The sequence below is a fragment of the Dromiciops gliroides genome, chromosome 3 (assembly GCF_019393635.1).
Source record: "Dromiciops gliroides isolate mDroGli1 chromosome 3, mDroGli1.pri, whole genome shotgun sequence".
Lineage (NCBI taxonomy): Eukaryota > Metazoa > Chordata > Mammalia > Microbiotheria > Microbiotheriidae > Dromiciops > Dromiciops gliroides.
In genome coordinates this window covers 188492855-188506912 of record NC_057863.1, presented here as the reverse complement: position 1 = coordinate 188506912, position 14058 = coordinate 188492855, and the positions used below count along the sequence as shown (strand labels likewise).

The 14058-nt window shown below is 34.6% G+C and overlaps 1 protein-coding gene across 1 annotated transcript in view; it reads left to right on the top strand.

Moving 5' to 3' along the window:
• Nucleotides 1–14058, top strand: part of SLC9A2 (solute carrier family 9 member A2) — a 126650-nt gene that overhangs the window by 60175 nt on the left and 52417 nt on the right. Inside the window, exon 4 of the mRNA XM_043997537.1 lies at nucleotides 5248–5465. Coding sequence (XP_043853472.1) covers nucleotides 5248–5465 — 218 coding nt within the window. The remainder of the gene's footprint in view (nucleotides 1–5247; nucleotides 5466–14058) is intronic.

Below are 14058 nucleotides of genomic sequence, written 5' to 3'. Positions count from 1 at the left end.
AAGTAGAAATGAAAAGACTTGATAACAAATTAGATGTTTGAGATGAGTGCTTAGAGAGAGGGGGAGGAGTCAAGGATGACACTGGGGTTTTGATGGTGCTTCCCTTGACCATAATAGGAAAGCTCTGAAGAGGAGAGAGTTTGGGATGAAAGACTGTTTTGTTTTGAATATAATTAGTTTGAGATGTCAATGAGACATCCAGTTTGAGCTTTCCAATAGGAAGTTGGAGACGCCAGACTGGTATTCTGTTTAGAGGTTAGGGCTGCATATATAGATTCAGAAATCATCTCCATAGAGATAATTGAACCTATGGAAGCTGATATCACCAAGTGAGATAATATGAGGAGAAGAGGGCCTAGGACAGATCTCTGAAGGAAACCCACAGTTAGTGGGCATTAGCTGAAAGAAGATCTAGCAAAGGAAACTGAAAAGGAACATTTAGACAAGTAATAGGGGGGCAGCTAGGTGGCGCAGTGGATAGAGCACCGGCCCTGGAATCAGGAGTACCTGAGTTCAAATCCGGCCTTAGACACTTAACACTTACTAGGTGTGTGACCCTGGGCAAGTCACTTAACCCCAATTGCCTCACTAAAAAAAGAAAAAAAAAGACAAGTAATAGGAGAGCCAGGATAGAGCAATGTCATGAAAACCAAGGGAGGAGAGAATATCTAGGAGAGGAGGATGGTTAGAGATGTTGCAGAGGGAACTGCGAATGAAGGCATTTGATGTGAGGATGTACTTAAGGTATCTTTGGTATTTAAAATTCTATAGGTGCAGCTAGGTGGCTCAGTGGATAGAGCAACTGGCCCTGGAATAAGGAGTTCAAATCCAGCCTCACTTACTAGTTATGTAACCCTGAGCAAGTTACTTAACTCCATTTGCCTTAGTCTCCTCATCTATAAAATGAGCTGGAGAAGGAATGGCAAACCACTCCAGTATCTTTACCAAGAAACCCCAAATGGGGTCACAAAGGGTCAGATATGATTGAAACCTTTGAACAATAACAAAATATCCCCCCCCAAAAAAAAGATCCTATGCATATCTGAGTCAACTCACCATGTTTTATATTAATGCCTTGGAATCAATTGAGTTACCTTATATGAATGAATACTTATTCCATATAATATTCACAGTATATCCTGAGTCACCAGCTTGTTTTATAATGAACAGAGATAGAGCAAGATAATTATTCATTGTAAATGTTAATATGTGGCACCCATTTGCTCAGTAATGGATTATGTTTTTATATTTTGCCAACCTATTTATGGAGGGTATTCAACTGTTATTGTTGCTGGATTGTTATGTTTCCCTACAAGTTAATACATATTTTTTCCAGGCTATACAGACTCAAAATGGGGGCATATGTTGTTGCTGCTGCTGTTTCTTAAAGAATATTCTTATTCTATTCCCAATTCTGTGCAGCTCATGTTACACAAAACTCTCCTTGTATGGGTGTAGAAACTTGAGATTAAGCTTTTTTCTTTTTAACTTCTAAATAGTGAATGTAATCATGGGGTGGATTAACTGCCACATAGCCCCATAACTACAGGCACATAACTATGGAAAGCATACCTGCTTGAGAGTCATGGCCAAAAATCTTGCCTTGTGACATACAATCCCCCTTTTTCCTGTGCTCATGTCCATCTCTATGAAGGGTGCTGTATCATTTTACGCTTTGATTGACTTTCTGTTCAGGCATACATTTCAGAAGACCGGTTTACAGCTGTTTTCCCTTTAAAAAGTTGTTAATGAGCTACGTGTTTGTTAGATTGAAGTTTTTAACTATTTTGATTAAAGCAGTATATGCGATAGAATGTTGAATCACACCTTAGATTCAGTGGAGAGAGTATTGGGTCTAGTGTCAGAGAAAACAATTCAAATCTGCCCTCAGACCCCTACTCATTGTGTGACCTTAGGCAAGTCACTTAACTTGTTTGCTTTAGTTTGCTCAGCTATAAAATGAGTATAATAATAGCACTTACCTCTCAGGGTTGTTTTGAAGGTCAAATGAAATATTTGTCAAGTCCTTAGTACAGTGCCTGGCACATGGTAGATGCTATATAAAGCCCTGTCCCCTCTTACTTGCAGTGCCTTCCCTCTGTTAATTATCTCCCATTCATTCTCTATATAGCTTGCCTTGTAGATATTTGCTTGCATGTCGTCTCTCCCATTAGAGGACAGGAACTGTCTTTGACAACTTTTTGTACACCTAGTGCTAAGCACACTTCCTGCCACATAGAAGACATTTAATTAATATTGGTTGTTTGATTGATTGCTATCATCATATTAATATTTTACCTTGGAGAAGTCACTTAACCTATATGGCTTATTTGTTCTTTTGCAAAATAAGTTAATGATAGCACCTAATTCACAGGATTGTTATGAGCATTAAGTGAAATTCTGTTTGCTTTGCAAAACTTGAAGTGTTATACAAATATCCATGTTGTAGAATTGATAGTAATGGAAACTATTCCATAGATAGAGGAAAACATTTTTATGGAGGTTGAAAGTAATAAAAGTTAGAGAAGCTGTGCCTTACTTTCTACAGCTATATATTGAGAATATTAAGATTCATCCTTATCAGTCTGATCATTTTTTTTTTTTTTTACTAAATCTACATGGGGCAGGAGCTTGGTAGAGGAGGTGTGGAGTACAGTGTGGAGAGCCATGAGCCATAGGTGGTCTGGGTGTCCTCTCAAAACAGGAACAGGTCAGGAGGGGGCAACCCAATCACATGATAGGTGTAAAATCTTTGCTTATGTTGAGAACTTCAAATGCAGAAGCTCATCATAGGCCTGGTTTTGGTGAAGAGGTGGAATGAGGGTTTTTCGTTCTTCTTTTATCATTTCCTTTTTGCCCATGGCAGACTAAGTTGACAATATTATTATTAGCCTATCTCGGTTCTATCTCAGATAAGCCTTACTTTATCTCTTTACCATTCTGAGTTATAGTTTTCTCTTCTATAAAATGGGGATAGTAATACCAGGAGTGGCTGCCTTTACCATTGCAAACCTTAGCATGCCATATAAGGGTAAACTGCTATTGTTACTATATTCCAGTTGCCAAATTTTTTTTGTGATATTTGTTGGTGCTACTTTGCATGTTATTAATGACATTTGTTCTACATTGCACTATTGATATGTGTCCAAGTCTTTTAATCCGTCCCCAGATAAGGGATTTAATCCATCCCAACATCGATTGAAAATTTCTTTTAGAGTTTTTGATTTTTTCCCTTCTCTTTTTATGTTTTAGTTGATACCTTAATACATCCTTCCTCTTTTCTTCCCCCCCTCATAGTGAGCCATATCTTAAAACAAAGAATAAAAAAGGAAGGGAGGAAAGCTTTTCAGAAAAACTTACCAACACTTTGAAAAAGACTAACATTATATTCATTGTTACACATACACAGCCCTCTATCATTGAAAAGAAATAAAGGCAGTGCCTTCTATATTGTCTCTTCCTTAGGACCATGCTTAGTCATTGAAATTCCACAGTAGTTAAATGTGATTGTTTAGTGGCTGTTTCCATTGACACTGTTTTATCTTGTCTACTTCTTGTTTCTCTTCTACTTCTCCCTTGCATACCCTGCAAAACCCGGGGCAGTGCTTTAACCATTGATGGATACTCAGTACTGTTAAAAACAGAATATCAGGGGGCGGCTAGGTGGCTCAGTGGATAAAGCACCGGCCCTGGATTCAGTTCAAATCCGGCCTCAGACACTTGACACTTAACTGGCTGTGTGACCCTGGGAAAGTCACTTAACCCCCATTGCCCCACAAAACAAAAACGAAAACAAAAAGCCGGAATATCAGAGTTGAAAAAAAAACAACATCCAGACTGGCCTCTTCTTTTAAAAATGAGAAAACCAAGGCTCAGTGAGGTGAAATTATCTCTCCAAGATCATAGAACTTAAACATGAGTTTTTCCCCCTTAATGTCCCAAGCTCTTCTTGCTACAGTGAATTACTCTTTATTGAATTTAGTCAATTCATATTATCAAACAAAACTCATGAACTTTGTATTCATTACTGTAGTTCTTTCTGGATAGAAGCAATTGCTCATTGTGGATGAGTGGGTTGATGACTATTTGTTAGACTAAGTGTCTTTATATGGAGGATAAAAGCAATATGTATACATTTGCTAGATAAAGACACCACTTTCTGGGCAAAATTAAAAAAAAAACCATAAGAGTTCATGGCTTTGACCTTGGATCCCTTGTCAAAAAGTTATAAAATATGTTATATATTTAATGTGAAATGTTCCCCTACGCCCAGGATGGTAGAATCTTCTTCACTCTAATCCAGGGGTGAAAACTGTTAATAGAAGTCACCTCATCTGAATGTTACACAAAAATTTGGTCAGAAAGTCAATGGGGATTATGAAAAGAAAGAACATGGCCTATCTTAGCCTTCGAAATAAGCATAAACACATTATCCTTTACAAAATTTCTTTATTGTCATTTTGTTTATCTATGAATCATATGCTAATGTGTGGTTAATAGAATGAGAAAAATACATTGGAGTCTCACTATAATACCTTATAATGAAATCAATAATGGGGCTTTTTATAACTAAGTAACATAATCTCTTTTGAAAAGGATTTAAGATGGATTGTCTTATATCAAATTATGCTCTTTTGGAAGACTCCAGTGTGGTCATCTCATTGTATATTTGTAGGCTGACTTAGAATATAAGCACATTGAGATCAGGGACTGTTTCCTTTTTTTTTGTCTTTGTATCACTAATTCCTAACTCAATGTCTGGTGCATAAGTTTTTAATAAATGTTTGATTGCTTGTTTGCTTGATGATTTAAGTTCAAGACTCATTTGAATATATTGCTCTTGGAGTTTTAAAATAAAAGTACTAGCAGATAATAGGAGATAATTCCTATGAAAAATATAAAAGTGCTATGTAAATTCAAGAAGATTTGAATATGGGATTAGGGAACTCTGCTACATTCAGAATATGAATCCAGAATAAAGTTTTTTTAGGATAGCCCAGAAAACTTGATTATGAAGAAAACCAATCTAAAATTCATTTTGTTATGTCACTAAAAAAGCCTGTTAGGCGTTGATGGTGGAAAGGTAGAACTGGTTATCGGTTGAATAGATGCTTGAGTAATTAATTTCTTAATATTTTGAATCTGAACATATTAATCAGAAATAAATGGTTGGAGGATTTCACAACTATCATTATTATAATTATTATTATTGTTGTTTTTAAACTTCAGATTCATTTCCTCTTTCAGAATCACAGCTTGTGCTATGACCATGAATAAATATGTGGAAGAAAATGTATCTCAAAAATCCTATACAACCATCAAGTATTTCATGAAAATGCTGAGCAGTGTCAGTGAAACATTGATCTTTATCTTCATGGGAGTGTCAACAGTTGGAAAAAACCATGAGTGGAACTGGGCCTTTGTCTGCTTCACCCTGATCTTCTGCCTAATCTGGCGTGCCCTAGGTAATGAGCTCTTAATAGCCTAGATGATGCTACAGAATCATGTACCAGGAACATTTTTTTAAAGTTTCATTGTAAAAAAAGACGTTTGAAAAATATTTAGTGACTTAAAGAAATGAGAGCAGGAAGGTGATATCTTCTTGAGTCCCAGCTTAGAAGAAATTGAAATGTTCTATTAATTTACTCTAATGGTGGTGGTGCGGTAGATAGAATCCCAGTCCTGGAGTCAGGAAGGCTCATATTTCTAAATTCAAATCCAGCCTTGAATACTTCCTATAGCTGTGTGACCCTAGGCAAATTTGCCTCAGTTTCCTCATCTGTAAAATGAGCTGGAGAAGGAAAATGGAGCCAGAAAGAGTTGGGTGCCACTGGAAATGACTGAACAACAAATTAATTTATTAATGACCTTTAAAGCCTCTGCCAAAGTCCTGAATCCAGCATCTCATCATGGAGCGGAAGAGCTGCTAGTTTGACAAAGAAACTGTAGAGCATCTGAATGTGATCTCAGGAAGAACTGATATAGCAGTTATCTTAAAGGTTACCTCCTCTAAAGACAAAGGTAATCACTAATTGACAGATTTATTTTGACCTCAGAAATTCATGATAGCAACTAACTATGGTTTAACGATTTAGAACCAGAAGATCCCTCAAAGGTCATCTAGTCCAAGCTCCTCTCATTGTACAGAGAAGGAAACCGAGGCCCAGGGAGGTTATGATTTGCCCAAAGTCACATAGATAGTAAACATTAGAAGTGGGATTTGAATTCAGGCCATCTGATTTCAAACCCCTTAGGCTCTCCACTGTACCCCTTCTTGTCCAGGAGTTGCTTAATTTTATTGTTATAGGGAGCACCACAACAATGAATCAAAGATCCCTGAAGTACTAAAGAATTAAACTCTTTAAATTTAGGTATTTGGTCTTCACAAAGTATGCACACAAAGTGGATGCAGTGCATTGTTGATTGAACCAGAGATGAACACCCTAATATCATTTATCCAATTAATACTGATTAGCTTTTACAAAGGAATTCCTACAAAGGAATATTTATTGCAGGACAGCTAGATGGCACAGTGGATAGAGTTTTTCAAGTAAGGAACATTTATCATCCTGAGTTCAAATCTGGCCTCATACACTTACTGGCTGTGTGACCCTAGGCAAGTCACTTAACCCTGTTTACCTGAGTTTCCCATCTGTAAAACGAGCTGAAGAAGGAAATGGCAAATCGCTCCAATATCTTTGCTACGAAAACCACAAATGAGATCACGAGTCAGATACTACCGAAAAAACTGAACAATAAAAATTTACTGAAAAGATCTAGTAAGACTTGAAGTACAAAACACATATCTTCTCTCTAAAATGGGGCTGGGAAGAATATATTTTGCCCCACACCACCTTGATGCCTGAAGAGAATGGGCTAAAACTAAAAGTGGTTGCTACAAAGAATTCATCCCTACCATATTCATTTTCTAATGAATGCAGCAGAGAAGATGAATAAATTGGCCTGTGATTGCAGCAGGACACAGCTCTCAGTTTCAATCTGAGTTGAATCAAGCAGAACAGTCCTTAGGACTGTGTTGGACCTTCACCCAGTTTAGCTACTGGTGAACTTTGTAACAGACTCCAGTTTCTGGTCCTTTTGAGATCACATAAAGTTGTTCTGTTTCTAATTTACCTTTGTTATTGTTCAGTCATTCAGTCATGTCTGACACTTTGTGGACCATACAGCCATACAGTTTTCTTGGCAAAGATATTGGAGTGATTTGCCATTTCCTTCTGCAGTCGATTTAGGCAAATAGAGGTTAAGTGACTTACTCAAAGACATGCAACTAATAAGTGTGAACAGGAAAGAATAGTCACAGCAAGAACAGGAGGAATGGGCCACTGGTACTGATAGCATCTTTCTCAGCAGCAAAAGGGTTATGTGTTTTTTGTTTCATTAGAATTAGAGGTCCTTAAGAGCATGCACAGTCTTTCTTTTCTATTTGTATCTATAGTGGTTATCACAGTGCTTTGCCCTTAGTAAATGTTCTTTTCATTCATTCATACATTCATTCATTCATATCCTATAAGCCACCTATATATTGAGGAATGACTTTTGGTCTGATACATCCCTCTTAGTTGCTTATAAATGGTAAAGAGGAGACCCTTTTCAGAGATATTTGATGCAAAGATTGCTTTTTAGAAGGCCACCTCCCTTATTATCCTCTCTCCAGTAATTTTGTTCATACAAAAATATTTCAATTTAATGTAAACGAAATACTTTATTTGGTCCTTGGTAATCATCGCTATCTTTTGTTTCAGTAAGAATTCATGGGGCAGCTAGGTGGTGCAGTGAATAGAGCACCAGCCCTAGATTCAGATTCAAATTCGGCCTCAGACACTTAACAATTACTAGTTGTGTGACCCTAGGCAAGTCACTTAACCCCAAATGCCTCACCAAAAAAAAAAATTCATTCCCTTCTTAATAACTATGAAGAGTATATGATATATCATGCTTCTAATTTTTTAGGGTATGATCTTTAATAGTTGGGTAATGTATTTTAAATTTATTTTATTAAATACTATATGATTGTTTAATGTGATTATACATATGTAACCTATATCAGATTACTTGCTGCCTTGGGGAGGGGGGAGGGAGAAAAATTTGAAACTAGAAATCTTCTAAAAACCAATGTTGAAAACTATCTCTACATGCAACTGGTAAATAATAAAATACTTTTATAATTAAAAAAAACAACAAATAAAGATAGATCTAAACAATGGGAAAAATATTATTTGCTCATAAGTAGACCAAGCCAATACAATAAAAATGAAGATTTCATCTAAATTAATTTGCTTATTCTGTGTCATACTACTGGAAAAATCACCTAGAAGAACAAAATGTCATGACTATTGAAGAAATCAATGAAAAAAAATATGAAGGAAGGAGCCCTAGTAGTTTCAGATTTCAAACTCTACTACAAAATAGTGATAATCAAAACTATCTGGTATTTAAATACAGAAGTGGATCAGTGGAATAGATTAAGTACATAATACACAGTACTAAATAACCATACTAATCTAGAGTTTAACAAATGCAAAGATCCGAGTTTGGGGGTAAGAACTCACCTTTTGACAAAAATTTCTGGGAAAATTCAAAAGCTGTTTGGAAGAAACTAGGCATAGACCAATATCTCACACTATATACTAAAATAAAGTCAAAATGGATAAATGATTTAGATATAAAGGGTGATATGCTAAGTAAATGAGTAGACCATGGAAAAAATGCCTGTCACATCTGTGGATAAGAGGAAAATTTATGACAAAACAAGATATAAAGAGGGTCACTGGAAATAAAATGGATAATTTTGATTACATGAAAAAAAATACTATATGATGTTGTTCTAAACTTAGTTTCTACTAGAATACTTTCCAGATTTCCCATTTATTGTTGTCAAATACACTGTGCTTTCCCAGGTAATTTTCCCTTTTGAGTTTATTGAAAACTGAGTTATTGATTTCAGTCATTTCTGATTCTTCTATGTGTAATCTTCTCTAATGAACTACTTTCCTATTTTAACTGGTATACATTATTTTGATGATTCTTGCTTGATAATATAGTTTAAAGTAAAGCTATTTCCTGCCTTTTTTCCAATCATTTTCCATGATATTCTAGATACTTTGTTCTACCAGTGAATTTTATTATTTTGTATAGCTCTAAAAAGTATTCCTTTGATAGTCTGATATAGCATTGACAGTAACCTAATATCCATATTATTATACTAATTTAACTTTCTACCAGCCTTGGATTCAGGATTACCTGAGTTCAAATCCGGCCTCAGACACTTGACTTACTAGCAGTGTGACCCTGGGCAAGTCACTTCTTAACTCCCATTGCCCAGCAAAAAAAAAAAAAAAGTGATGTAATTTAACTTTCTTCTGTTTCTGTTATTTGCAAGATGACTACTCTGCTTATGTGTAGGGCTTGGGTTCTGGTTTCCTTTTTTTCTGTCATTGCATTGATCATAATTCTTGAGTCTTTTGAAATTGTTTTTTAATTACAGTATTGTTGACCTTGTATAAATTGTTTTCCTGCTTTTGGTCATTCAACTATGCATTAGTTCATATGTATCAGGATTCTCTGCAAGCACCTTTTATAGTTAATACACTGCAATAGTATTTTATTGCATTGATATGTCTCAGTTTATTCAGTCATTCTATAATTTTCAGAAGCTATATAAGCTACCCCCTAGATTCTAGTTCTTTGCTTTTACTTTTTCCATTTTTAATTCTTTCTAGGATCAAGAAGTTTGTTTTGCTTGTGATTATTACCTCCTCAGCATTATTTTTCCTATTGACCACTTCCCCCCATCTTCAATGTTTTTCTTGTTGATTTTGATGTATTCCTACACATAAGTGGTGTGTGTGTGTGTGTGTGTGTGTGTGTGTGTGTGTGTGTGTGAGAGAGAGAGAGAGAGAGAGAGAGAGAGAGAGAGAGAGAGAGAGAATGTGTGTGTTTCAGGTAAGACTGAAGATCATCTGGTGGCCACACCCCCACCCCATCCCTTGTATACTTTTATTCTTATATATCCCAATTAGAATAGAAAAATTAAAATTATATTCCCTTGTTCCTTGATTTTACAATCAGGTATTATTTTTACTGTACCTTCTTTTTAAAATTTTCAAACCCTCAGAGCAGAACCAATCTAAGCCTTAGAGTCTCTGTTTCTCTTTAAGTCCCTCAATACCTTTTGAAGACATGATTCTGAAGGAACAGGTCTTTCTTCTGCCTCTATTAAAATGTTAACACTAGATCATCATACTGTTTCTTTAATTTGCTCAAAAAATTGCGTTTATGTATTTTTCTCAGCTCTTCTGTTTCTATTTTAAAATTCCTAGTCATCTCTGTACTTTTCATCAGAAATGCTTAACAGTCCTCTGTTTCACCAATGGTCCATTTGTTCCCCAATAAAATGATATTCAGCTTTTCAGGGTAAGTTATTCATGGTTATAAGCTTCTTTTTTTTTTTTTTTTTTTTTTGCTTTTTAGAATATTGCAATCTGAAATCTCCTCTGGAGCTTCTTGGTATTTGAACTGCTACTTTTTCAACATGATTGCTTTGGTTTTGGCTATGCCATACCTGAATTTTTTCCATTTGGGGCTTCTTTTAGAAGGTGATTGTAAAATCTTTCTCTTTTTCCTTTGCTCTCTAACACTAAAAGGTCTAGAAGTTTTCATTTATGATATTTTGAACTATTGTGTTCAGGATTTTTAAAATAATTTTTTGTGGTGTCCAATGATTTTTTATATGATCTCTCCTTGACTTGTTTTCCAGGTCGTGAGTTGTTGATATCAGAGCTTAGATTTTCTACTTTAATTTAAATTCTTTTATTTTTGTCCTAATATTTCTTGCTGTTATATGTACAAGTCATTCAACTCTATTTGTTCTATTCTAGTTCTCAGGAATTCCATTCTTGGATAAGGCTTGTCACTTTATCTTCTAAGTTATATATTCCCTTTCCAATTCTTTCCTCCAAAGTTTTTCTAGGTATTTCTTCTAGATATAGTCTATGGAAAATCCATTTTTTCCTTTTGTGGTTTTTCTTCCAGTTATGATGTCTCTCTCTTCTTGTTTGCAATGGGTGTGTATGGGGATATTTCTAGATTTGCAGTAACGTTTTATATCAATTATTATACCAATGATTTATTCATCTACCCGGCTTTAGTTGCTAAAGTGGAGCATCATGCAAGGGCCAAACTCTGCCCCAGGCTTCACTTTTTGTCATTGTGATTGGCTCTCTCTCTCTGGCCAATCCTAGATCTCCTGGGTTCCTGTACTGACCTCTAGCTTCCAAGATTAATTCCTGCTAGAGTTTTGGACACTTCATAACTCTTCTCTAGCCAAACTGCATTGGCACCAGCTTTGCTTGTGGACTCCCTTTCCTTCCTATTGCCCTCAGGCTTCTGATTGATCTCTTATGCAGTTTTGGGGTGGAATAAACAACTTACTTTAGCTTCTCATTGGATTTTAAAATTATTATTTGGTTTAGTGTGAACTTCATAAATTTGCTGAAGTAATAAGCATGTGGGAACTGGGTGGTCTGTCTCCATTCAAGCAGCCATCTTGGCAGTGTCAGGTAGAGGCATTTCTAAAAGAATAATTTTCAACTTTTAATAGTAAACATATGACTAATTAAATATTCTTTTAACTCTATTTTAAAATTAATTCATTTCAATATATAAAATATAACTTTTCAGTGACTGTCCCTTTCTTTCTTTTTATTTATTTATTTATTTTTTTTAGTGAGGCAGTTGGGTTTAAGTGACTTGCCCAGGGTCACACAGCTAGTAAGTGTTAAGTGTCTGAGGTCGGATTTGAACTCAAGTACTCCTGATTTCAGGGCCAGTGCTCTATCCACTGTGCCACCTAGCTGCCCCTGTCCCTTTCTTTCAATAGTCTTAATACATTTATTTTCATTTACTTTTTTTCTTATATGGCAATAGTATGCTTTTTTTTGTATTATGTTTCTTTTGCTTTGCATTATTTCTTAAAGATCTTTCCATGTCTTTTTACATTTATCATAATTCAATCACAATAGTCCAGTATAGTTGTGCCATAATTTAACTACTTCCTTATTGTTGGATTCCTTTATTTAAAATACAGATATTATTGCTGTGAAAATGTGGGAACAGGTATAAGTTTGTATTTGTTTTTCTAACACTCAGGAGAGTATTACAAAATCTGGGTCTGAAAACATGACTATTTATGTAGCTTTTAATGAGCATTAAAAAACAATTATCTCATAAAATATTCTATACATTTGTGATTCCATCTTCAGTGAATAATAACCTTCTTTTGCCACAATTCCACTAAATTGTTTTATTTTTAAGATATATTTTGTCAATTTTATGGGTATAACCTTTTGTTTGAAATTATCCATGATCCCATATTGTTTAATTGATCTCTTATTATTTTTGAGATTGAGTATATTTTCATCTTGAGATTGAAACTGAGCATATTTTTAAGTGAATATTAACAATTTGAGTTACCTTTTTTGAAAACTGATTTTCATATACTTTGGTCATATATCCATCATGCACTTAGAATCATTTGTAAAATTTTAACAAGTCATATGTTTATATGGCTTTAATCTGTAATCAAAAGTTATCTTTAATAACAATTACAATTTTTTGTTGTAAGGAAATTTTTAAAAAATGTATTTAAGGACATCTCTTCTGTTTCCAATAGTTGTTTCCTTCCTTCCACAATTTAGATAAAGTCTTCTATTTTCTTCTATTTTTATAATTCTTTCATGTTTAGTTTAATTTAACAAACACTTTTTAAGTAACTGCTTTGTGCTAACACTTTCTGAGTGCTAGGGTTAGAAAGACAAACAAAATTGTTCCTATGCCAAAGGAGTTTACATTTTTAATATGAATTCCAGGGAAACATCTAATGGAAATTCACTTAGGTAGATGACATGAGAATTGAATTTAAATACATTTTCTGCTAAATTGGCAGCCTGTTTCCCAAGAGTATTTGTTAAATAATTTATCATTTTCTCACTTTTTTCTATAAGTTCATCAAAGATATTAGTGTATGTATTAAATTCTATTGACATGTTTCTTTATCCTTTGTGATAAGTTTGGTGGGATTTTCTAATACGTTTTAAAATGGGAGAGGAAGGCTACCTTCCATAATTATTTTGTTGTTTAGTTCACCCTTTAATATTTTTGCCTGTTTGTTTCCTCATCTGTAAAAATTAGGTTTTTAATCTATGATCTTATGATCAGTACAAATTTCATTATATTTTTATGCATTTACATAAAGAAACTTCTTAGTATTTTTATTGAATTTCCAAGAATTATATAAATTAATGTAGGAAATGTTGCCATTTTCACTACATTAATTTGGCTCATCCATGATTTTGGACAGCTACATGGAATAGTGGATCAAGCGCTGTGCATGGAGTTAGGGAAATCTGAATTCAAATCTGACCTCAGACACTTATTAGTGTGTGAACCTGAGCAAGTCACTTTAACCTTGTTTGCTTCAGTTTCCTCATCTGTAAAATGAGCTGGAGAAGTAAATGGCAAATCATTTCAGTGTCTTTGCCAAGAAAACCCAATGTGGTCAGTCATGACTGAACAACAACATTCATGACCAAGGAATGTTCTTCCAATTTTTCATGTCCTTTCTTTCAAGGATTATTAGTCATCCTTATTTCCTGTGTATTTCTAGGTAGGTTAATTTCTAAATATTTTATTTTTTTAACCAATTAGATTACTTACCTTTTACATTATGGATCTCTAAATAATGTAGGAAATTCTCTTTTACATTATTCCAATTGAAATGAAAACTAAAAGGAGAGATTGCTACAATCATATTTAGATTAATTTTATCCTTACTAAAATGAAAATGTGTCTGCTCTATGAGGAACAAACTTTTAACTAAGAACTCTGTGAAAGGAACATCTCATGGCTTTATCCTCAGCATTATTTTTGTTAGTAGTTCACACTACCTTTGTTGCAGGAATGGCATTTAGATGACTCATGTCAGTAGATGGTGTTGCACTTGCACCATTAGAACACTTCCAGTTAGTTGGAACAGTGAGA